Raw genomic sequence first — 24,781 nt, forward strand, 5'->3', positions numbered from 1 at the left:
CTTCCTACAGGGTAGCCTCCTACTTTACGGGCATATTTTCACTCAGGAGCAAGGCACAGGAAGCAGTCCTCAGGGTTGTCCTTGATCACCAAGGGCTGGAGTGAGCCTCGGGGCTTTGGGAGTCTGGGTGTCACATGGAGGAGTCCCAGACAGTGCCACCTGCCCATAGCCCGGCCCCGTCTCTGTACCTCACCACGAAGAGGGCCCATCGGAACCTGGGGTGGCAGAATGAGTGCTTGCTCTGGAGTCTGGAGGCCTCTGCCTCTGAGCTGAGTCACTTCTCTGGGCCTCAGTCTCCCCATCTGTCCAGTGAGGGGAGTCGAGGACCCCCCAAACCATCAACATCTTCCAGGAACGCAGCTGAGGGTTTTCTAGGCCCAGCTGTCCCCATGCTTGGCATGAGCTAAGCTGTTGTGTCCGTCTCATCAGGTGCTCACCACAGTCCTACGAGATAGGGCTGAGTACCGTCCCCACTTTACAGATGAGGAAACAGGAAATGCACAGCCCCAAGGCTTGCTCAGAGTGGCGCAGCTAACGAGGGGCAGGGCCAGGCTTATAGCCTGGGCATGTGACCTTGAAGCCTGCTCCCCACTGCTCCCCACTAAGGTGATTATTTCAGGCCTCCCTGAAACTCAGTGACACCCCCCACCACCACCTCCACTAGCTGGTAAGAGCACGAGGTCACTGCGGTAAAGAGGAAGTCCCGAAGCCTGCCACCAAAGGTCCGGGTCCAGGATCTCACTGAAACCTTTGGCTGGTCCCTTAACCTGCTCATGCTTCGGGTTCTTCCCCTCTGCTCCTCCTCCAGCATCTCGCTAGTTTCATTAAAGCCCAGGCCACAAGACATGCTGGGGCCAAAGGCTTCTGTGTCCAAAGAAATTTGGAAACACTCCACCTTTCAAAGGTTCTGGGAGGTCGTGCAGGGAACATCCTTGCTTTCCCTTCAACAGGGGGTTTCTCCATCTTCTTGGTCCCAGGGAACCCCTGTTCTGGGCAACCCACAAGCTTGCTTCCGTAGTTGTCATAACCAACTTTGGGATGTGCCAAGGCCTTCCTGGCTGCTGCAGCCATGGAGCTGGGTGGCAGACATGACCGTGGGTGGGTGTGGTGCTGCGCTGGCAGCGCACGGGGCTGAACGCACACAGGGCTGAGCTCACTAATGTCCTGTCCTGCCCCCAATCAGGTGGAGATGCTAGAACGCAAGTATGGGGGCCGCCTCGTGACCCGCCATGCGGCCCGCACCATCCAGACGGCCTTCCGCCAGTACCAGATGAACAAGAACTTCGAGCGCCTACGCAGCTCCATGTCGGAGAACCGCATGTCACGCCGCATCGTGCTGTCCAACATGAGGATGCAGTTCTCCTTCGAGGGCCCGGAGAAAGTGCACAGCTCCTACTTCGAGGGCAAGCAGGTCTCTGTGACTGATGATGGCTCTCAGCTCGGGGCCCTGGTGCCGTCTGAGTGCGGCGACCTTGGCGAGCCTCCCACCCTCAAGTCTCCCGCCCCGTCCAGCGATTTCGCGGACGCCATCACGGAGCTGGAGGACGCCTTCTCGAGGCAGGTAAAGTCCCTGGCGGAGTCCATCGACGACGCCCTCAATTGCCGCAGCCTGCACGCCGAGGAGGCGCCAGCCCCCGACGCAGGGCGGACCCGGGACGCCGAGCCCAAGCCGGCCCTGCACAGCGTGGACCACCACAAACTGGACGAAATGACGGCCTCATACAGTGATGTCACCTTGTACATCGACGAGGAGGAGCTGTCACCGCCCCTGCCCCTCTCACAGGCAGGGCACCGGCCACCCAGCATGGAGTCGGACCTGCGGCTGCGGGCTGGGGGCGCCGCACAGGACTACTGGGCTCTGGCCCACAAGGACGACAAGGGGGACACGGACACCAGCTGCCGGAGCACACCATCACTCGAGCGGCCGGAGCAGCGGCTGCGGGTGGAGCACCTCCCGCTGCTCACCATCGAGCCGCCCAGCGACAGCTCCGTGGACCTCAGCGACCGCTCGGACCGTGGCTCGCTCAAGAGGCAGAGCGCCTATGAACGCAGCCTGGGCGGGCCACAGGGCAGCCCCAAGCACGGCCCTCTGGGCGGCCCCCCCAAGAGCCTCCCCCGGGAGGAGCCAGAGTTACGGTCCCGGCCCCCCCGGCCCCTGGACAGCCACCTGGCCATCAACGGCTCAGCCAACAGGCAGAGCAAGTCAGAGTCCGACTACTCCGATGGGGACAACGACAGCATCAACAGCACATCCAACTCCAACGACACCATCAACTGCAGCTCCGAGTCGTCGTCCCGGGACAGCCTGAGGGAGCAGACGCTCAGCAAGCAGACCTACCACAAGGAGACCCGCAACAGCTGGGACTCCCCCGCCTTCAGCAACGATGTCATCCGTAAGAGGCACTATCGCATCGGCCTCAATCTCTTCAACAAGTGAGTGCCTGCTGGCCCTGCAGGAGCACACGGGAAGGGCCTTGCTCTCATGCCCTAGGGCCTTTGCACACACTGAGGGTTTAAAAGCATATGTGTGAGGGTGGGGCCTTGTGCTAGCGGGGCCTCTACTAACATCTGGCACAGTGATGCTGTCATAGAGGAGATTGGAGCCTGGTGAGCGGTGGGCCCGGCCCCCCCACCTGAGGGCCCTGTCCTGGGGAGAGCAAAGGCTCACAGGCTGAGCAGCAGCCAAATGAGGGGTTTCTCTGTGATAGAGCAACACAGGGACAGGAGTTCAGGGCCCTGTGAGCACCTAGAGCAGCACCCAGCCACAGTAGCGTCTCAGGAAACGTGAATGTGCAGGCTGACGGTGCTGCGTAATGTGCCTGGTTGGGAACACCAGGCTCGGGGGTTTGGATTGGCTTCGCTGGGTGACAAGGGGCACGAAGGTCTTTGGGCAAGTGCATGATGGGGTCCGTGTCTGAGCAAGATCTCCCAGGGCTGGGGCAGGCTCAGCTGTTAGAGGCACGCGTCGGGGGAGGCAGGACAGAGACCTGGTGCTAACAGAAGTCTCAGCAAGGTCCCTGTGGTGGATGTGTGAATTGGGTCTGTTGAGGGACTGCTCCCTGCTGGGAGTTCTAGAAAGGTGCTGTGGGGGCAGTCCTGAGAGCCGATTTAAGGAGGGAGACGGGTATTTAAAGCAGGCTATTCTTAGCACGGCCGAAAATAGCAAGCGGAAGGGGAGGAGGGCCGCACACTCCCTTGGAAGGGACGCCGGCGGGCTCTGGTTATTAAACATCGTATTTCACATCATTTCCATCCACAGGGCCTCTGGGATTGGGGCTCATCGGACATCAGCCTGGCGCTTGACTCCTCCAAGGTTGGGGACACGGCCAGACTGCCCTGTGGCAACTGACAGGCATCCACTGCACTTCCCTGCTCTCTGCTTCCTCTTCGAGATGGAGGGAGGCTTGGGGGGCACTTTTGAGCCATCCCTGCTACAGGTGGAAGTGCTGTACTGTCTCCAGGGACTCAGAGGGTATAGGGAACAGGACCTTTACATGCGAGCAGTCAGAGGGCTCTGGGTCGCTGGTCCTCACTCAGCTGAGAACTTCGAATCTCAAAGACCTTGCATCTGCCTGGGAGCTCTCTCCTGAGACCCCCATCAGCTTATGTCTCACGGCACGTAGGGACAGCCTCACCGTTGCATGAGTTGTGTCCAGCCAGCACATTAGCCGAAAGGACCATATTCTGCTGAGCCCATCCTGAGCTCTGTCCCAGAAGTCTGCTCCCACCTGCTTCTGGGCACGGCCAGCTCCCAGGTCTTCAAAGACCCAGGTCAGGGCCCTCCTGGGCAGGGGGCTGAACTGACCTGGGTTTCCCATTGTGCCTGAGCCCACCACATCCCTGATATGGGAGTCCCAGCCGTGTCGACAGGTGAAGGCCAGAAAAAAACAGTCCCTCCACCAACCAGCGTTGGTCTGTGTAGATGCTCTCTAGCTCTGTTTTTAGTTACGGATGCAGTACGGGACTGTATTCCCCCTAGAAAATGAGAGCCTTCCAGTTAGGATAACGTTCCCTTAGGCTCTTGTTGTTTTTGTAGTCTCTCCTCCCAGATCTTCACTCCGTGCATGTGTGCGCTCTTAGGAACCACAGACAGCCATGGCTCAGAGCACAGCTCCCCGGCGAGACTGCCCAGGCCCACAGCCTGGCCTTCCGTCTGTACAGTGTTTCTGGGCCCAATAGTGTCCACCTCACAAGGTGTGAGTTGTAAGGAAGCAGGTATGTGAAGTGTTTGGAGCAGCACCTGGCACCAAGGAAGCCCTTTCCAAGTGTTAGCTGCTGCCGCTGTGGCCTTGCTGACATTATCTGCGGCCTGGGATTGTGGACATCATCTTACTGGGATATTACTGCACGGCTTGCTGGTGGAGGTCCAGCCCCCCGCCCCACCCCATCTTCGTCAGTGTGCATGGGACACCTCCCTCCCTCCTGCTGCTTGCTCTCTAGTGGTCCCTGGTGTAGGGCTAGCCATATGATTGACCTGGCCCCTTGCTTCCACTTCCTCGTAATTACCAACCATAGAGGACAAGGAGTGTCTTTACATACACTCTCAAGAGAGTCTATAAAGAAGCTAGCTAAAAGCAGAATTACGGAGGCTTAGGTAGGCACATTTTTCACTGGAAACTTACCCTTTAAAGGGGAGCTCCATCCATTTCCTCTCTCTGCTGCTGGATCTGAGAGGTCCTCGTTCTCCCGCATGCTTGGCAACACTGTGTTCTCTCCCCACCCCCAATCAAAGGGTAGACATTGTTGTCTCTTGGCCTTTTTAGTTTGCATTTCCCAGCATCTAAAATGGAGCAATAGAGCATCTGTGTGTGTCTTTTTTTTTTTTTTTTTTTTTTTTTTTTTTTAAGTAATCTGTACACCCAACATGGGGGTTGAACTTACCACTTTGAAATCAAGAGTCACATGCTTCATTGACTCAGCCAGCCAGGGGCCCCAGTTCATATTCTTGGCTCATTTTCTTCTCTCAGGCTATTTGTCATGTTGATTTACCAGTAGTTCTTTATTTGTTGTGGATACTGATACTTTGTAATTACAAACATTTTCTGTCTGTCATTTGTCTTTAAAATTGTTTTCTTTTGAGCTATAACTCACAGTATCCTAAAATTCACCCATATAAAGTGTATGGTTCAGTGGTTCTCAGATATATGTCTTTTAACTTTGTGCTTTTTCATCTAACAAAAGTGCTTATAATTTTTTGTGTTTTTAAAATTAAGATCATTGCCATCCGACATCAGTTTTAGGTGTACTAGGTAATGATTCCGTTTTTTATGTATATTGCAAAATGATGACAGGAAGTTGTTACCATCCCTCACCACACGTAGTTACAATTTGTTTTTTCTTGCCACGAGACTTTTAAGATCTACTGCCTTAGCAACTTTCAGGTAAACAATCCAGTATTATTAAGCACAGTCACCATGCTGTACAGGAAGGTTTTAATTTTAATTAGCTAAATTCGTATTTTCTTGTTTCATATCTTTGGCTTTTCATGTTATTTATTTTAAAAAGGGCTCTGCCCAGGGACACCTAGGTGGCTCAGTCGGTTAGGCGTCCAACTCTTGATCTCAACTCAGGTAACAATCTCTGGGTCATGAGTTCAAGCCCTGCATTGGGCTCCACACTGGGCATGAAGCCTACCTTAAAAATAGTAATAATTAAAAGGAGCCTTGCCCCAAATCATCAATATAGTGATAATTATAATAATAAAAATTAAAAGGGGCTCTGCCTCAAATCATAGCTTTTTAAAAAAAATTTTTTTCAGTGTATTTCCATGCCCTTTAGGACTTCAAGCTGAAATTTGTTTTGGAGAGGAGAACCACATAATGTGAGGGGTCCAACTTTTTTTTTTTTTTAAGATTTTATTTATCTGTCATAGAGGGACAGGGAGCACAGGCAGGGGGAGCGGCAGGCAGAGGGAAAAGCAGGCTTCTTGCTGAGCAAGAAGCCTGATGCAGGACTGGATCCCAGAACCCTAGGATTTTGACCTGAGTTGAAGCCAGGCGCCCAACCATCTAAGCCACCCAGGCGCCCCCCAACTTCTATTATTCTGTAGAGCTTAGCCAGTTGTTTGCAAACAATCTATTCAACAATCTGTCCTTTCTTCGTGGACTTGAAGTCCCATCTAATTCCTCATGAATGGGACCTTTTCATTCATTCAGCAAGCTATTTCTTGAGCGCCCGCCACACACTAGGCTGTGTTTCAGGGGCCCGGGACAGACCAGGGAACAGAACGAAGATGCTTGTAAAGCTCCACGTTAACTGTTACAGGGCCTGTCCGTTCCTCCACGAGCAGCAGACTTGGGGTCTCATGCGTTTGCTTATTAAGGCAAAAACCCTTCCTTTGGGCTTCGTAAAAATTGTCTTGGCTGTTTCGGGCGAGGATTCTTCCACATGGATTTTGGAATCCGCTCACTAAGACCCCTGAGCAACCCCGTCAACTTGTCACCAGTGTTGCCTTCAGCTCCGAGACTCACTTGGGGGAGCCTGTGTATTTCCAGTGCTGCAGTCCAGCCTCAGGGGGGCTACTGAGGTTAAAGTTCACAGAAACATAACACGAATCCAGTGCCCCCGGCACTCACTAGCCATGGCGCAGGTGCTCACGGGCCACACGTGTCCCCCGTTCCTGACAGCAGAGATCTGGCGACGTTCGGCCGCCCCAGACTGTGCTCGTGGACAGTGCTGGTCTAGAGCACTGAGGGACAGGCAGCGGCAAGTCTGGCTTCACACAGGGTGTGAGGCAGAGTGGGACGGCAGGCCCACAGCGGTAGGTGCTGATGGACATTGTGAGAAACATGCCCCCAGCCTCCCCGCCAGGCCCACCCCGCCCTCCGGATAGCTGTCAGTTCCCACCCTCTTCCAGTAGTAGGCTTTCCCGACACAGAACCTCAGCCACCCCCCATCCCCAGATAGGGTACATGGAGGATCTGAATGAGGAACCCAAAGTGGGCAAGCGAGCCCGCGAGCGGGGAGGAAAAACAAAACAGGAGACCCGAGAACGTGAGGGAGGGGGACAGGGAGGAGCATCCCTGAGGCCCCTGGAGGAGGCAGCAGTCTGCCTGACACCCAGATGTTTCCCCCAAGCACCTGCTCTTCACAGGCCCCAGGCTGCTCGTGGAGCTCATGGCCCCAGAGGGAGGGTGGGGGCCCAGGAACTAGAGGCAAGAGCTTTTCAGCCTCAGCTCTGCCACACACCAGCTGCAGGGACATGGCAACTCCTTGCTCTCTTGGAGCATTGCCGCCTACATCTGGAAAATGGGTACAAGGTTCTTGCCTCCCAGGGCCTGGTGAGGTTTAGAGGAAGTGGAACCGAGAAATTTTCCTGGGGCCCACCAGCAAGGAGCTGCTTCTAGGTGGCAGCTGGGGCTGCTGTGCCCAGAACAAAGGGTTGGGGGCTTCCAGGAACACAGGCTGTAGGAGGACCCCACGGGTGGTTTCGTGGACAGAACAGTCAGAGGTCATGGTAGTGGCTGATAGTTCCATACGCTTAGCATGTGCTGGACACTGTTCTACAAGTTGTGTTGCTGGGGGGTAGAGACTCTTATTAACCCCACTGTACAGATGGGTGGACTGAGATCCCAAGAGGGTCCTGTCTGAGGTCACACAGTCAGCAGGTGGGCCAGCAGGAACTCTCACCACCTCACTCGGCTCCATGTGGGAATGGCTGCTACATGTGTGGCCCCACGGCCCCCCGTCAGCTCACTGGGCCACAGAGGTAAATGGAGAGCTTAGGAGGAAAAGCCACACCACCCAGAGGAGGCCACATGGCCAAGGTCATCCTTGGGCCACCACAGCGCTAGGAGCCCGGGTCAGTACCCCAACAGCCCTAATGGGGTCCCCTGTTCCTGTGTTTCACACATGTGCTCAGGGATATGGGTCTCCTTGCGTCATTCTCCTCTTTCATGCCTCTCTCACTCTGACAAGAGCCCAGGCGACTGTAGCCCAGGCCAGTTTTGTCCAGGTAGACCTGGCCAGACCTCTCCCGCCTCTGAAAGAGTGCACTCATCCCCAGAGCTCCCCTGTGATCACTCCCATACCAGGAGTGATCGCCCCATCTCTGAGGAGCATGTAAGTTAGGGCCTCAACAACCATTTGGTGTGATGGTGTACTGGGACTCTTGCATGGACTGGGAGCTGTTCAAGGGGCCCTCTGAGGTCCCTTCCACCTATGGCCCAGCCCCTGGTGCCTGCCAGGTGCTCCCATGGTGTCATTCCTTTCTGCAGAGGGGAGGAAGAGAACCCTGGTATGAGTCCGGGGTGCTCTGAGATTTCACCCTTCCTGCATCCCTGGACAGTCACCTGTTCTCCCCCTGCGTGGAAATCAGGCTCAGAGGCTACAGAGCTGGGCCAGCCTCTCTCGGTGAGCAGAAGAGCTGTGGGTGGGCTCCTGATCAATAGCCCCAACTCTGTGCTCCTCATGCATGACGTGTTTCTTGTGAGTGATGAGAACACCAGTGATGACAGCCAGCCCATATAAACACGTATTAGGTCCCAGGCACTGCGCGAAATACTTCATGTGCATCAGCTCACTGAATCCTCACGGTGACCCCATGACACTTGGCTCTAGGGAGCCAGGGCTCAGAGAGGTCAGGTGCTAGCTCGAGGCCACAGAGCCAGACATGCTGGCTCCAGGGTTCCGGCAAGCTATTCGCTGTTGCTGGTAGTGCTGACAGTTGACAGATCAGCTCTCTTCGGAGCACTTTGAGCTACTAAGAAGGAAGCCAGCTTTCTATTCCCCTGCAATCCAGCCTGTGACCCTCACCACTCTCCTGGCCCTAGCGGTCCCTAGCTGCCTCCTGGGTCTGGGGTATCTGGTGCTCAGTTTCTCAGGAAAGAAAACCAAGCCAAGGCAGGCTCTGGAGGGCAGCTGGCCGTGATGGAGGGTGATTCCTCCACCTTCTCTCTGCAGTAAAGACAAGCCTCGTTCAGCTTGGGCTCCCGGCATCAGGAAGAGCTTTGTAAAAACCAGAGCTGCATGAAATTGTCTGACGAGGTGGTGAGCTTGCTGGCCCTGGAAGTATGTAAGCAGAGGGAAGGTGGTCATTCCTTCATAGGCCGCTGGGGGCATTTGAGCCCGGATCGCTGAATTGAAGGGTGCTTCCAGGCACACAGGGGTCCAAGTACCAAACTTGGTGAGTCCCTCCTCCCGTGGTCAGCTGAGACGTTATGGGGACAGCTTGGTCCCCTCACCACAGAGGATCCGTGGGCCCTGCAGGTAAACAGACCCTGTGTTGGTCTCTGTTCATCAGAGCCTTCTCCGCTGCAAGCGACAGGAACCCAATGAGACTGGTGGAAGCAGAGGTCTTACTGGGTCTGGATCTGGAAAGCTGTTGGGCATCTCCCGGCCATCTCCCCAGAGCTCCCTGCCAGTGCCCCACCAGGGCAGGAGGCCTACCAGCTATCCCCAGCCCAGGGTCCAGCCTCACGGCAGCCCTGGCAAGAAAAGAGCTGCTCCTCTCTCATTGGCTCCTGCTGGCTTGCTCCAGACTGCTCATGGTGGTCAGCAGGATTGGGGGGCTCTGAGCGGCCAGGGTGGGAGTGAGGTCAGCCCCCTGTCCTCAGGGGGACAGAGTGGGTGGGGTGGGAAATCCGGAGGCCGGCTCGCTGCTGACCATTCGCATGTCTCCGCGATGGCTCGGGTAACTAGAAAGGACAGGAGAAGTCTGTAGAGCCCTGCTGGGACAAGAGCCTGCAGAGCACTCAGCTGGAGCTCCAGCAAGTGCGTGAACCGGGAGCATGGTGCCCGCCCTGTAACTGCCCTCCCTGGGGCCCCGCCAGCTCAGTGTCCCCACTGACTGCTCGCAGCCCAGTGACAGGAGGTGACCATGAGAGCCGCCCCTGGTGGGGTCTGCAGGCGCTCGCCTGGCACAGCCAAGTCTGAATCAGCAGCTGACGTGGAACAAAGCCAGCCCCGCCTGGCGGCCCACAGTAGGGCCAAGCCTTGACCTCTCCCACTCCAGCCTGTCCTGCTAAAGCTTTTCAAGGACCCATTACAGTGGGGCCCAGAGCGCAGAGGCAGGTCAGGTGCAGATGGTGCAAATGTCCCCCTCGGCACCTGTTGACGCTGGGCCCTTAGAGAAGCAAACTGGCCCAGCAGCAGGACAGACGGGGCTTTTCAGCAGCAGTGAGGGTGGGGAGGGCTGAGTGAAACTTTGCAGAGCTTCTTGGAGCAGAGGAATGGGTTGAGACTCCTGGCACACTTTCTGTCGCCTGGCCCCCTGGAGGCCACTTATTTGACCTTTCTGTGCCTTCTTTGCATTATGAGTCAAATATGGCTTTTGCGTTGGCCATTCTTTCTAGCGGAGTCCTCCTTCCCAGCTCCCAGGTCAGTGCCACCTCCCCAGGGAGGCCGTTCCAGGTCATCCCTCCCACCCCTTCCAGCCGAAGTCCACACCTTCTCCAGGTCCCCTGCTTTGGTTTACTTCTGCTTGTTGCTGACCCTCCTCTTGGAGCCATAGGACTGGCAATATTTTTGAAGGCTCAGGGACATTGACTCATTTAACCTTCACAGTACCTCCACCATCTGCACCATCTCTGGCCCCATTATTCAGACAGGAAAGCTGAGGCTCAGGGAAATTAAGTAACCCCAGCCCTGGTCACCCAGCCTGTAAGTGGAGCCTGGGTTTGAGCACAGGCCTCTGGCCCCAGAGAACATACCTGTGATTCCTGTGCTCTGAGTATTTTGGGGAGTTTATGGGAGTATCCTGGGAGTTTATGTTCCACCTTTACCACGCTCCAGCTAGGGTGTTTTTCAAGGATGGGGACTATGTTGGTTTTTCATGGGGTTCTTGGTGTTTGTTTCTTTATAAGATTTTATTTATTTGTCAGAGAGAGAGAGACAGAGCCACAAGAAGGCAGAGAAGCAGGCAGAAGAAGAGGGAGAAGCAGGCTTCCAGCTGAGCAGGGAGCACAATGCAGGGCTCGATAGCTCGATCCCAGGATCCTGGGATCATGACCTGCGCCAAAGGCAGACACTTAACTGACTGAACCACCCAGGCATCTCTAGGGATGGGGACTTTGGGCCACAGGCCTGCTAGCACAACCCCAGGCCCAGAAGAGGTGCCTGATAGATGTTTGTGCAATGAATGAAGATGTGAATCCAGGGGCAGAAAGCCCAGATCTTGTCCTGCATGGTTTGTGAGGCCCTGCAAAGTTTTATTTTATTTTATTTTTAAAGATTTTATTTTTTATTTGAGAGAGAGCATGAGCAAGGAGAAGGTCAGAGGGAGAAGCAGACTCCCTGTGGAGCTGGGAGTCTGATGCGGGACTCGATCCTGGGACTCTGGGATCATGACCTGAGCCAAAGACAGTCGTCCAACCAACTGAGCCACCCAGGCGTCCCCCCTGGAAGGTTTTAAAACCGTGCTGGTGATGCCAGCAAAGGCATACCTTCCCTGGGGCATGTTTTGTTCCTCTTCTGTTGGGTGAGCTCTGTGTAAGCCAGGCCCTTGGTGGACCCCAGGATAGGAACCAGGTGACCCCAGTCTGTGTCCTTTTCAGTCCTTAGGGCCTGGGGGGTTCCAGACAGAAGTCCCGCAGTACCCTCATAATGAAGGGAATGGAAAGCCACAGCTGGGGAGGGAGACAGAGCCCCATCACTGTGTCTCTGCCTTGGGGTGGAACCAGATTCCCCGGGGCCCAGCTTCGTAGCCAGACCCCCCTTCTTTGCCATTCTGGGTGGGCTCTCGTATGCTGACACAGCACAGCTTAATTCCTCTGTCGCATCGGCATCTGCCACAGGCTGGCCAGGTGCTGTGTGCACCAAGTTTCTCAGGGACTAGAGATCAGGGGAGTCATTTCACAGTGGGCTCCCTGGTTCCCTGTGGCAAGGGAAGGCACCATAGGAATCCCACGGCTCCCAGAGGAAGAGCCATGCATCCCTTCTTTCACAGTGCATTGGCCGTGGTATGTCACCTGGTCCCCTAAGTGCCACAAGGGTGGCCAGCACTAATGACTCCTCCCCATGCCCCCCTTCACCCAGCAGGTCACTGTGTATGACATTTAGCAAGACCTAGGGCACGTTCCCCTTGAGTCAGCATGGAGCTCTGCAGGGAGCAGGTGGATCTAGGAGGCCTGGCAGGGCCCCCAAGAGCACACTCGGGGCCTCACTGCACCATTGAGGTAGACGGGACCAGCAAGGTCTCCACAGGCTGGGAACTCACATCCTCAGATGTCCAGCGCACTGGCTGAAGAGGTTGGTGAAGGCCAGACCACTCTCCTTCATAAAGCCATCCAGCAGCTTCCTTGGAGAACCACGTTCACCCTGACCTTGGACCCCCAACCTGGACCGTACCCCCGACCCCAGCTCCTTAACTGTGCCTCCGGCCACCCCATCCTTTGCCTCAGTTGCTGGGCAAGCTCCTGGTCACTGGTCAAGGTCCAGTGAGTTCAGATTCCTTTCTCCTGTGACGTCATCATGAAACCTGCCGGGTGGAACCAGTCCCTCCCACCTTTGGTTCAGACTTGAATCAGGAGCCATCGGGTTCAACCTCGGATCCACCAGTAATTATTGCCATCTCTACCCTCAGGCAGTGTTGGGAAACTGGGTGCTTCTCCCCACCCCCTGCCCTGCAGCCTAGATGCCTGTGGGAGGCTCCTCGCTGAGCTCACACTTCAGACCTAGCCTTGCCCTACACAGAGCACGGACGTCAGGTCCCATCACTGCCCGATTCAGAACACACTAGGGCTTCTCCTCTCACTAAGAGGAAAACCAGATTCCCCCTGTGGCCCGCACAGCGCTGTGGGATCCGGCCCACCCACCCTGCTGCTCTCCTCTGACCTCCCCCAAGGCCCCTCCTCTCAGCCACCCCAGATCGCTCGCTGGTCCTCGATCCTGCAAAACCCTTTGTCGCCTCAGGGCCTTTTCGTTCACTGTTGCCTCTACCCAGAAACCTCTCTAAGAACTTAGGTCACCGCCCAGTGTCACCTGCTCAGAGAAAGCGTCTCATTTTCCTGCAGAAACTCCTCCCTCTCCTCTCCAGCTATCATTGATTCAGTCCTTTTGTCCTTTAGACCAAGGATTAGAGCCTGACGTTGTGGGGTATTCCTGACCAGCCCGCATCACTGCTGTCATCCTGAGCAGTACCTAACAAGAAAGTAGTCTGGGTACTTAATCTGTGAAGAATCTGCATTCTCATGGCCCCTTGTAAGACTCTCCTTCTGCTGTGTTCTGTTCCTCCCAGGCAGAGGAGCCCGGATCCTGAAGTCTGAGATACTGTGTGACGTTGGTGTGTAAACATGGGAGGGGGCCAAGTGGGGACAGCAGCCAGCCCCCAAGGAAGCAGGCCAGGACTGGATCTGGGCCCCCAGGCAAGGGGCTAACATGGGATGCCTGAGTGGCGTGGCCCAGCCCAGTACTCTGGTCACGGCCACACAGGAGCACAGGCCGGGGAGTGCCAGCTGGCCTGATTTTTCAAGAGAAGCTGGAAATCTGGATTCTAGATTGAGCTACCCCAATTTCTGTGTGCTCACCAGAATCCCTACTGTTAACGTCGTGTAAGCTAAAGAAAAGACGTCGGTGGGCTTGCCGGGGTGACCTCTGACCTCGAAGATGAGGAAGAGGGAAATGGGCACAGGCTGGGGCCCCGTGGGTGCTGGCGTGGAGCAGGGCCGTGAGGGAGCATGAGCAGCCAAGCAGCTGGAGAGGCTCCTGGTTGGCTACACCAGAATCCTAGGGAGGAATGGGGTCTGTGGAAGGAGTGGGGAGCCGTGCCAGGGCCCAGCTGGCCAGCAGCCACTCCCGGCCGAACGCCTGAAGGTGATGTTAGGGTGTCTGTTCATCCTGGGCTAAAAATAGCAAGGTTACCTTGCAGCAGGGGCCCTGTTTTTGCTTGCAGGTGGAAATACAGTCTGTGTTGGATGCTGCTGTCAGTCAGGAGCCACGTGGTTTATGGGGACAGGTGGATACCCACTGTTGCCGCTGGGCTGCTACGGGAGATCAGAACTCTGATCTCCACCTGCCGGGCCCAGCGGGAGGGCCCAGCTCCCCTCGCCACCCCCGAATGGGTGCTGGGTACACCGCCAGGGTTCCATAGCTCCTCAGGCTCATCTGAGGCTCTGGGATTGTCAGAGGACATCTGCCTTCCAAGAGTGTGAGGTCACCCCCTCGCACCACCCTAGGAGGTCAGCCAAGCCTGGCCCATGCCACAGACCAGCAGGGGGACAGAGGCCCAAAGGGAGGAAAGGGCCAGCCTGGGCCCTTGCTGAGCCCATGAGGGGGCCTCCCTCCACCACAGCCCAGCCACGCCACATGGCTCTGGGTGCAAGTGGACTCCCTCAGCCCTGCCGGGCCAGCCCAGCCTGTCCCAGAAACCCTCTTTGCTCAGGAAGGGTCAAGGCTGCAACTTCACTTCCTCTCCTCTCAGCTGGGGCTAGTTGTGAGAACCTTCCATGGTGCTTCGTGCACATGTGGTTCCAGGCACCTAACTGTGTTAACTCAGGAAGTCCTTACAGAAAAGGTAGTTTGCTATCGGTGGGGCGGAGGGCCGTCCAGGATGTGCTGGGCAAGGGGTTCCAGTCTGCCTGCAAGTGAAACACGGGGCAGTGACTTCTACACCAAGGGGTGTATGGGGCAGTGCAGAACACGGGGGGCAGTGGGACGGTCCCTGCCCCGGTACCAGCAGCCCCGCACTGGCCCACGGCCCAGTCCCAGCTTCCGCCTGGTGCAGGGTCTGCACAGTTCTGGGTCGGACAGTTCTGCACGGACCAGGGCAGGGCACCCAGAGTCCCCAGGGAGGAGGGCCAGCCAGGAGGGGCCAGGGCAGCCACGGCTGAGCCTGTCTCTCACCCCACCCTCACCAGGAAGCCTGAGAAGGGCGTCCAGTACCTCATCGAGCGCGGCTTTGTGCCTGACACACCAGTGGGGGTCGCCCACTTCCTGCTGCAGCGCAAGGGCCTCAGCAGACAGATGATCGGCGAATTCCTGGGCAACCGGCAGAAGCAGTTCAACCGGGATGTGCTCGAGTGAGTTCCGGGGCCGGGAGGTGTGGGGGCGGGTGTGTGGACCTGCGCCGCTGGAACACGGCCTAAATCCACCCCTTAGCTCTTCCTTGCTCCTAGATGCACACAGACACCCCACGTGGTTTTGCACGTCACCCCCTACCAGGCGTACACACGTGCATCCACCCCCCGGCACTACAGCTCACACATCGACCCTGCAGGTCCCCCAACATGCACCTTTGACCCCTCCATCCCTCTCCAGCAGGGCCGAGCCACCACCATGCTCGGGGTGGAGGAGTAGGGTTGGAGGTCTGAGCTCACTCTCCCAGCCTGACTGCCAGCCGTCCTGACATGCCCTTGGGCTGGGCGGGGGCCGGGTGCGGCGTGAGGAGCCCAGAGGGACCCCAGTGCCTGTCTCCCCTGTGTCTCTCTCCTGCCTCTCCCGGCTGGGAGACCTAGAGGTAAGAGTCCAACCAAAGCTGGCAGCTACCACCTTCCCAGCTACTTAGAACTCTGCAGAAAATCCGGTTTCCTGCTCCCTGGAAACCGCTGACAGTTTCGAGAACATGTACCCCAAATCTCTCCATTCCTCCTTGAGACTGCCCTAAGTAGAAAGGCCCCCAGTAGCTGGACCCTTGTGTTTATACTGTGTTCTGGCCCTGCGTCATCTTCAAACACACAGGTGTGTGTGTCGGGTCTCGCTTAAGCCCCTTTCACAGAGGAGGGGTCAAAGCTGTGGGAAAGGACAGAATAGTGGGGCTCCGGGCCCTGGGGGAGAATCTCCAGGCCTATCATTGAGGGTATTTCTGATCAGGCAGCTACACACCGAGATGTAGACCAGGAGCAGAATCAAAGTGGGGTAGACAGCAAACATTAGTAACAAGGGCAGTGCCTTGCATCATCCAGAGAACAAAGCCAAGGGGGTGGGCAGTGGGCCTCCTGGGGCCGGGCGTCCTCGCTGTAAGGAAGAGCCCGGCCACGGCCACCTGTGTGCCCATGTCTGCAGCCGCCCCTAGGAGGAGGTGGGCAGCTGCCTGAGGCCTCTTACGCAAGTGAGGAAACCCCGGGCTCAGGGAAGGGCTGGCCCGGGTGCTCCCCACCCCCACACGCGTAGACTTCTAGGCACACGTACCTATTCAGTCACACGTATACCCAGCATGTGCACAGACGCACAGGACGCAGTGAGCCACAGCCTTTGGCGGCTGCTCTAGCTAGTACCCAGCAGAATGGCGTCTGTGCCCTTCCGTGGCCAGGCATGCCCACTTGGGCTGCCTTCTCCCCACTTGCCATTTCTTTTCTGGCCCTTAACCGGGGTTGGGTGGGGGGGCGGGGGATCTGCTGCTTTGTTCATAGAGTTAGTGCCTCCTCTCCTGCCTTTTAAACCAGCCTCAGGAAGCAGTTCAGGGGGAAACAGCTGAGGTCCTTAGTGGCTTGGGCCTAAGACGGTCTTGGGCCAGCCCCCCACCCCCTGCAGCCATTCCTGTGCTCCCCCCAGGCTCTCCCCAACCCCCAAGCTAGCTGCTGGTCCGTAGGAAATCCGTGCATTGTTCTCCCCCATCAGAAAATAGCAGCAGCCTCAGGAAGCAGCAATCCTCATCCCCCCACACACCCCCGACCCTCCACACCAGGCGTCCAGCTCAGAGGCTAGTCAGCAAATTATTCCCTGTGTGGCCCCTGCCCTCCCCCACCCGCTCAGCAGCAGCCTTGAAGGATGGCTCCTCCAGAGCCAGGAGCTCTCAGAGAAGGTCGGGGGCACTACTGTTTATGTCCAAACCCATCAGACCCAGCAGAGCAAGGGCCCTGGCAGCAAGGATGAGGCCCCTCACGGCCGAGGCCTCCACAGTGCCCCCAGGGGTGGCCACGGCTTTGTTAAACATAGATCCACTGGACACCACAGCCTGCTGAGTGGGTCCGTGGGACAGACCCCACCTTCTTTGTCCAGGGATCTGGGTCAGAGGACAGAGCACGGCATTCGGGAGGACAGGGCTAGGTTGAGGGGAACCAGACAAAACCCAGTTACCAGCCGATTCTGTAGGCTCTGCTCCCATTGGCAGGTTGGCAGATGAGTATGGCACAGGTCCTCCAAGAGGCCCCTTGAAAGACAGCCGGCAAAACCCAGGCAGCTCTCCCCAGGCCCTTTGGCATGGGGAGATGGGCTCAGTGCACGGTCACTGCCCGACAGACCAGCGGCCAGCCTCTGCCTTCTCCTGGAGGAGATGGGAGCACATGGCTGGCATCCCTCACAGTCAGTGCAAGAAGACTCAAGCAGGGACAAGCATTCTGGGCCCTGTGTGATGTGCATGCTGCAAGCCATTTGTGCCCTGAGTAGAGACCACAGGCTTTGGCCCTCTGTAGAAAATTACTCACAGAGGGGTGCCTGGGTGGCTCAGTGGGTTAAACCTCTGCCTTCAGCTCAGGTCATGATCTCAGGGTCCGGGGATTGAGCCCCACATCGGGCTCTCTGCTCGGCAGAGAGCCTGCTTCCCCCTCACTGCCCCCTCCTGCCTCTCTGCCTACTTGTGATCTTTGTCTCTGTCAAATAAATAAGTAAAATCTTAAAAAAAAAAAAAAATTACAGAGATTTTCAGCAACATTTTCCTATAGTTTCCGGGGGTCTGTAGACTCCCCCAGAAGCACTGTGGGGCGGGGTCTTTGGGCTGTAATCTGAAGTGTTCTGTGATTGGAGGAAGCCAGGTGGAGGGCCCTTCTGGACAAGAGGCGGCCAGGTCCCCTGGCTCTGGGCAGCTCACGGCCTGCGCTGCATGGGCTCCCATGCTGCTCTGCCCCCAACAGGAGGGCCGGCAGGGACTGCACAGGCAGCAGACCCTCATGGGGCCTTGGTCTCTCGTTTCAGCTGCGTGGTGGATGAGATGGATTTCTCTGCCATGGAATTAGATGAAGCCCTCAGGAAGTTCCAGGCACACATCCGGGTCCAAGGGGAGGCTCAGAAGGTGGAGCGGCTCATCGAGGCGTTCAGGTTGGGGGCAGGGCGGGCCAGGGCATGGGAGGGTGTCAGGAAGGGGAAGGTTCTGGGCTCTGAGGCCCATGGCTTAGGGCCCAAATCCCCCCTCCAGCCCTGTCCCCAAGGCAGATGGCCCTGAACTTGCCTGGAGGATGAGGTAGTAAGTAGCCCCTTCTGTATGCCAGGTCCTGTGTTGGTTATCTCTAGAACCAGACTTTGGGACAGTCTGTGTCCCTCCAGGTCCTCACGAGCATCACCCATTCGTCAGTCTGTGTCGTCACTGCCCATTCACAAAGGGCAGCCCATCTCACAGAACACAAGCTGCAGAGCCGATTGGCCTGGCTCTTAACACCCACTGTGCTACTTACTTACTCTGTGACTTTGCATGGGTTACTTAATCTCTCTGTGCCTCGTGTCCTTGCCTGTAGAGTGGGGATCACAAAAAACACTTAACTTAGAGTGGAAGAACTAAACCACTTTGGGTGTGGGTGCACACTTAGCCCAGTGCCTGGCACGAGAGAGAGCCCACAGTCAAGGTCGGCTACCACCCCATACTCATTCTTCCCAGGACTGTGTGCACAGTGACTGGGCAGGATCCCTCATGCCCAAGCAGGGTGTGGGAGACAGAGTCAGTCACTGACCCAGCCCTCAGGGCTCATCACCAGCGGTGGGGCCAAGGTAGGGAATGAGGACACAGCAGGAGGACAACCCTGGGGCCCTGGGAGGGGGTCGTTCAGGTACTTCCTTCCAGGAGGACTTCCTGGAGGTGGCAGCATTAATGGAGAAGACAGGATTGAATCCCGGTGGTCTGAGCTCCAATGGCTCCTGCCTTGGTCATAACATGCCCTGGTTCCTCTTCTCCAGTCTGCCCACCTCACCCACCCCCTCCCTGAGCCAGGCTCCTCTCATCTCAAGGTCCTAGATAGCAGGTCCAGCACACACCATTGCACCCCCATTCCAGGCAGGGAAGAGAGTGGGCTCTGCCCTTTAATGTACAGCCTTAAAGATGCCCACATCCCTCCTGCTCATATCCCACTGACCAAACTTTTTCACCTTCTGGGCGGCTTCCAATTCCAAGAGAGATGGGGGGCTGCAGTCCTCTCCCTCAGCAGCCTTCGCCAGGTACAGGACAGATGGCTGAAGTATATGTAACTATCGTAAGGAGGAGCGGGTGTTACCCCCATTGACCAGATGGGCAAACCGAGGCTCCTAGCACAGTGACCAGCCTCAGCTATTCAGCATCGGGGCCTGAGCAGCGGCGCTGTCCTGAGGCAGGGGCAGACCCACGTCCAGCCCTGACTGAGGAGGTCCTGATCCTGCTCCTTCTCCCGGCCTCCAGCCAGCGGTACTGTATCTGCAACCCCGGGGTGGTTCGGCAGTTCCGGAACCCAGACACCATTTTCATCCTGGCATTTGCCATCATCCTGCTCAACACAGACATGTACAGCCCCAACGTCAAACCTGAGCGAAAGATGAAGCTGGAGGACTTCGTCAAGAACCTTCGAGGTGAGCTGCCCTGGGCCCTGGGCTCCGGCATACAGCTGTCTCTCCAATGCCCTCTGCATGCCCAGCTAGGCACAGCGTAGAGCCGGGGGCGGGGACCCAGGGTGAGCCTTGGTTCCACAAACACAGCACAAATGACCCTGAAGAGGGCTGACTACTGTAACAGTGACACACACAGTGGGAGCACTGACTGGGTCTCGTGGTGCCACAAACCTCACTTGGGAAGAAAGTGACATTTTCAGCCTGTTCCGGAAGGATGCACAGGGGTTTGACAGATAGAGGTGCTGGGACGGAGGGGGCCAGCCTAAGAAACCTTGACCCAGCACAGGAGGACCCACTACAGTCCCCAGAGGCCAGATCAGGGAATGTGAAGGAGCACAATCAGGAGCCCTGGTGCTGGGTGCCCCAGGCAGGCGAGGACCAGGCAGAGGGGTTGGCACACACTGTCCCCATCACTGCTGTGCCCCTCTCTCCTACGCTTGATGTTCCTCATGAAACGGACCTGCCTCAGCGTATGTGTGTGTGTGTTTTAGAGGAACTTTCCAACATCACTATAAACAGGAAGCCCATTTTCTTCACTGCACTTAGGTAGTCACTATAAAAATGAACTCAGTGGACAAGAGCACCAGAGCTGCTTCTGGCCAGGCCCCAAGGCTAAGGTGCTAAAGTAGGCAGAGGGAAGGGAGGCTTTCCTGGTATCATTGTGAAGGAAAGGCATTGAAAAGGGGACAGCTGTCTCCCAGGGGGCACAGTGTTAGCTGATAGCATGTCCTCATGTGCCTGGAGTCCCTGGAAGGAAGAGGAGGGTCTGTGTCCCTCTCCTGGGGAAATAGCAGCTGCAGCAGGCCGAGGTCCCCTCAGAAAGCGTGTCAGGTACACAGACACGTTAATATGTGTATAGACAGACACACACACAAGCACATACATTTTTTTAGAGAGGAAGAGGGAGGTAGGAGCAGAGTAAGAGAGAGAGAATCTTAGCCAGGCTCCACGCCTAGCGTGGAACCTGACAGGGGCTCAGTCTCACGACCTTGAGATCATGACCTGAGCCAAAATCAAGAGTCAGTCATTAACTGTCTGAGGCTCTCAGGCGCCCCTGAGGGTGTCGTGTTTTTAAGAAAGGAAAAAGCTGGTTTAAATCAAGTCCAACTTTGTGAGCTTGTTGAGCCATTTAAATGTACTTCTCTTGTCCTTTTTTTTTTTCCTGCAAAGCCCCCCTGCTCTGTCACCCCTTCTCCTGGGACAGGAGGACCCTCCTGGGATTTGAACTGTCCTCGCGCGCCCCCTGGTGGTGGGTACCCCTGCAACACTCCGGCTAAGGGGACGCCCACCCAGAGTGGACGGGTCTGCCCTTTTTTCCCAGCTGGGGCGTCAGGGAAGCCCAGGGGCCCGGCTCCGTGCAGACCACCCAGGCGATGGCCATTCCCTGCACTGAGCACTCAGGATGTGTGGCCCTCTGCTCGGTCTAGGGGGAGCCTGGGCCCCAAGGAGTTCAGGTCTTAGCTAGAGTTTCTAGGAAGCTAAGGAGTCTGGGAACTTACTTAATGTCAAGTCAGCCCCAGAGCGCATGAGCTCGACCAGCAGATGCTTTGATGAGGCAGCAATGTGCTCTCCTACATTGGCCCTAGACCTCACTCCTCGCAGGGCTGAGCCTGAGCCTGGTCTTCGCAGAGTCCCACGTGGCCCCAGGACGCAGGATACAGGCTGTACGCTATATGCTGTTGGCAAGCCCAGGGGGGTGTAAGGGTCTGGTGACTGGACTATGACTTTTTTTTTCTGCCTGGAAACCTCACCCACATAATTGGGACCCCCTCCCTGTATGGGGAACAACAAGGGGAGCCAGAAATGATTAGCCCAGAGGAAAGAAGGTCAGGGGAGAGATGGGGTTCCTGGGTCAGATACTGCCAGACAGCCGCCCTCATATCAGTGGCTTTGCGGTGTATATCTGCCCTTGCACCTGACCATCCCCAGCAGTCTCAGGGGTTGTGCGGGGGCGGGGGGGTGTTATCCCCCCCTGCTCAACAGAGCAAGCTGCTGGTTCTGTCTTCTAAGCCCAGGCTGTTCCCACCAAATCCCATCTTTTCCCGCCAGGAACTTGGGAGTGTTCTGTTGCATCTTCTTTATGTTCCAGAAGGGTAACCGAGGCAGAGAGAGAGGGGATCCGCCCAAGATCACACAGCAGGTGCATGTCAGAGGGGGCAGGACTCTGGTCTCTCCAAGCCCACCTGGTACTCTGCACTGGGCAGACATCCAGCTTGTTCTTTGTAGAGGAAGCCTTCCCCCGCCCCAACATACACTGGACATGTTTGCTCTCTGGAATTGCTCACCCCAGGTCACCCAGTAGGTCCAGCAGCAGGAGCACTTCTGGGAATTGGAACATGGGTGGGGGAGGAAGAGCTCACCGGCATGGAAGCCAGATGAGCAATGCTTTTATTTTATTGATATTTGTTTTTAAATTCTGTAGCTTGATTTTTTGAATGGGTATTATCCTCACATAGATAGAAAAAAAAAGCAAACAGAAAGTAATGCAGTCTGGCATTCACGTTCCTTGGTATTTACCCAAAGGAGTTGAGAACGTATGTCCACACAAATCCTGCACATGGATATTTACAGCAGCTTTATTCACAGCTGCCAAGACTTGGAGGCAACCAAGATGTCCTCTGGTAGGTGAACGGATAGATAACCTGTGGTCCATCCAGACAATGGAATATCATTCAGTGCTAAAAAGAAATGAGCTGGGGTGCCTGGGTGGTTCAGTGGGTTAAGCCTCTGCCTTCAGCTTAGGTCATGATCTCAGGGTCCTGGGACTGAGCCCCACATTGGGCTCTCTGCTCAGCAGGAAACCTGCTTCCCTGTCTCTCTCTGCCTGCCTCTCTGCTTACTTGTGATCTCTCTCTCTCTGTCAGATAAATAAATCTTTAAAAATAAAAAAAAAATTTTTTAAAAAAGAAATGAGCTATGCAGCCATGAGAACACCTGGAGGAACCTTCAAGTCCTATTACTGAGGGACAGAAACCAGTCTGAAAAGGCCCCATACCACAGGATTTCAGCTATGTGACATTCCAGAAAAGGCAAAACTATGGAGATGTAAAAGATCCGTGGCTGGGAGGGCAGGAGTTATAAGGAAGTCCCTGTGCTTTCCCCTCAATTTTGCTGTGAACTTAACTGCTCTAAAAATCAGTTCTAGAGACACCGGGGTGGCTCAGTCAGCTAAGTGTCTCCTTAGGCTTAGGTCACGATCCCAGGCTCCTGGGATATCGGCTCCCTGCTCAGCAGGAAGCCCGCTTCTCCCTCTGCCCCTCCCCTTGCTTATACGAATACTTTTGTCTCTGTGACTAATGAATAAAATCTTTTAAAAACACACACAAAACAAAAAACAGTTCTAAAAAAATAGTCTGTTTAAAAAAAAAAAAAAGTAGGAAAGGTCTGTGGCGGAGCCCCTCCCACCCTCGCTGTGCACCCAGGTTGTTCAGTCCCTGGTGTACTGCCCGCAGCTTCCCTGCTCACACACGTACCAATGTGCACGACTGGTTTTACCCTCGTCCCTTTGGCACCTTGCTTTTCTCATTTAACAAATCTCAAAGGGTGTTTCCATGTCGGCTCCCTATGGCCTTGCTCATTTTCCTGGCAGGTGTGTGATATTCCATGGCCCCCCTGTGCGGTGATGGCTTAACCGGTCTCCTGTGAACGGGTAAATGGGTGAATTCCAGTCTTCCACTATTTGGAAACCATGCTCCAATGAGTCACCTTGTCTGTGGAGCCTGTCCCACGGGATAAATTCCCCCAAATGCAATCAGTGGCCCGGAGGGTTTTGAGTTTATAACTGTGATAGCCAGTGGCAAGTGGTCCAGGGCAGGGGCCCCGTCCCACCGGCAGTGTGTGAGGCCCCTTCCCACAGCTTCACCAACAGTGTCAGATACCAAACCCCAGGATTTTTGCCAGCCTGCAGTCTGAGGACTGGTGTGGTTTTGGGTTTCTCTCCTGAGTGGGGCTGTTCTCCTCACAGCAGTTGTTCAGGGTTTAGCAGAAAAGGGTATGTGCCTGTTGTCGGAACAACTCAGGTTCAAGGCCAGGCCTCCAGCTTCTGTGCCATGTGACGTGGGATGACAGCTAGCAGCAGGTGCACGGAATTCACACTTTCTGGGAAACACCTGGGCTGCTCTAGCCTCCTCACAAGATCTCTGGGAAGCCACCAGTGCTCTCGGTGACCTACCTGAAACAGGACCCCCAGCTTAGGGACTCGGTCACGTGGCCTGTCGGGAACTTGGGAACCAAGCAGGAACTTGAGCCCAGGCCTGTTACCAAGCTGATATTCATAAAGCCTTGGAGCCTGACTGTGCTGGCTTGGTCCTGGTGGAAGGATTCTGAGACACTTTGTAAAGGACTGAAGATGTTCAGAGACTGTGGGTCCAGAGAGCCTTTAGTTCTGCTGAGGACTAGGGAAAGGGATCACTCTTCTGATTGGGTTTAGAAACTGGTAAATGAGGGGTGAGCCTGGGGGCCCGAAGCAGAGGGGTGCCCCCGCCACCTAGGCCCCGGCCCTCACTGACACCTGGCGGCTGCTCTCCCATCCAGGTGTGGACGATGGTGAGGACATTCCCCGGGAGATGCTGATCGGGATCTACGAGCGCATTCGAAAGCGGGAGCTGAAGACCAATGAGGACCATGTGTCCCAGGTGCAGAAGGTGGAGAAGCTCATCGTGGGGAAGAAGCCGGTATGTGGTGACCCAGTGTCCCTGGCTACCCCACTCCCACCCATCCCCACTTCATGTGACCCCAGGCCCACCTCACTGGCTGCAGCTTTGGACAGCAGCCCTGATGCCATTTGGAACCCAGCGCCTTAGGGGGAATTACTGCAGGTGTAGGGTGGCTCCTGCTAATTGGGAGTAACAGCCATTGGTTCTGGGTTCTGTTTAAAAAAGAGCCTGTGGCTCTTAAGAAACCAATAGCCAGAGTCCTGCGGTGGTCCCTTGGTGGCCCAGGAATGCCTTCATTGCTGCCTTGGGGTTCTGGCAGCGAGAAGGTCTCCCCAGCTACTGCGTGGGACATGTCTGGACAGAGGACAGAGGATGTGGGAGCCACAGGAGGGGTGCTGACCTACTTGGATGTAGTCCTGTTAGCTCTCTCTGGGCCCAGGTGCATTTCTTCAATCACTGTTGTCTTTTTTTCTTTGTTTCATGTTTCCTGCTTAGATTGGATCCCTGCATCATGGGCTTGGCTGTGTGAGTATCCTTTTGCTTTTACATACATGATAGCCCGCCGTGGGGTTGGGCCCCGTGTCCTTTGTTCAGATCACTGCGATCTCCTGGCTCCCAGATCCACAATTCTAACTGCTTGAATTAATTTCTGGAGCGATGAGAAATTTGATTTGCATAATGATCCCAGC

The 24,781-nt window shown here is 56.0% G+C and overlaps 1 protein-coding gene across 8 annotated transcripts in view; it reads left to right on the plus strand.

Annotated features, from left to right (window-relative positions):
- The window catches only part of IQSEC1 (IQ motif and Sec7 domain ArfGEF 1), a 166,221-nt gene that overhangs the window by 123,668 nt on the left and 17,772 nt on the right, over positions 1 to 24,781 (plus strand). For all 8 annotated transcript variants that reach the window (XR_006601571.1, XM_004738614.3, XM_045063375.1 and 5 more), the window contains exons 3-8: positions 1,184 to 2,433; positions 14,793 to 14,954; positions 17,785 to 17,907; positions 19,232 to 19,398; positions 23,971 to 24,110; positions 24,588 to 24,617. Coding sequence is in view for 7 of the 8 variants with exons in the window: in XM_004738614.3 (XP_004738671.1) it covers positions 1,184 to 2,433; positions 14,793 to 14,954; positions 17,785 to 17,907; positions 19,232 to 19,398; positions 23,971 to 24,110; positions 24,588 to 24,617 (1,872 nt within the window). In the remaining variant the exon portion in view is untranslated. The remainder of the gene's footprint in view (positions 1 to 1,183; positions 2,434 to 14,792; positions 14,955 to 17,784; positions 17,908 to 19,231; positions 19,399 to 23,970; positions 24,111 to 24,587; positions 24,618 to 24,781) is intronic.

The sequence above is a fragment of the Mustela putorius genome, unplaced genomic scaffold (assembly GCF_011764305.1).
Source record: "Mustela putorius furo isolate JIRA1106 unplaced genomic scaffold, ASM1176430v1.1 tig00003850_pilon_pilon_pilon, whole genome shotgun sequence".
Classification (NCBI taxonomy): domain Eukaryota; kingdom Metazoa; phylum Chordata; class Mammalia; order Carnivora; family Mustelidae; genus Mustela; species Mustela putorius.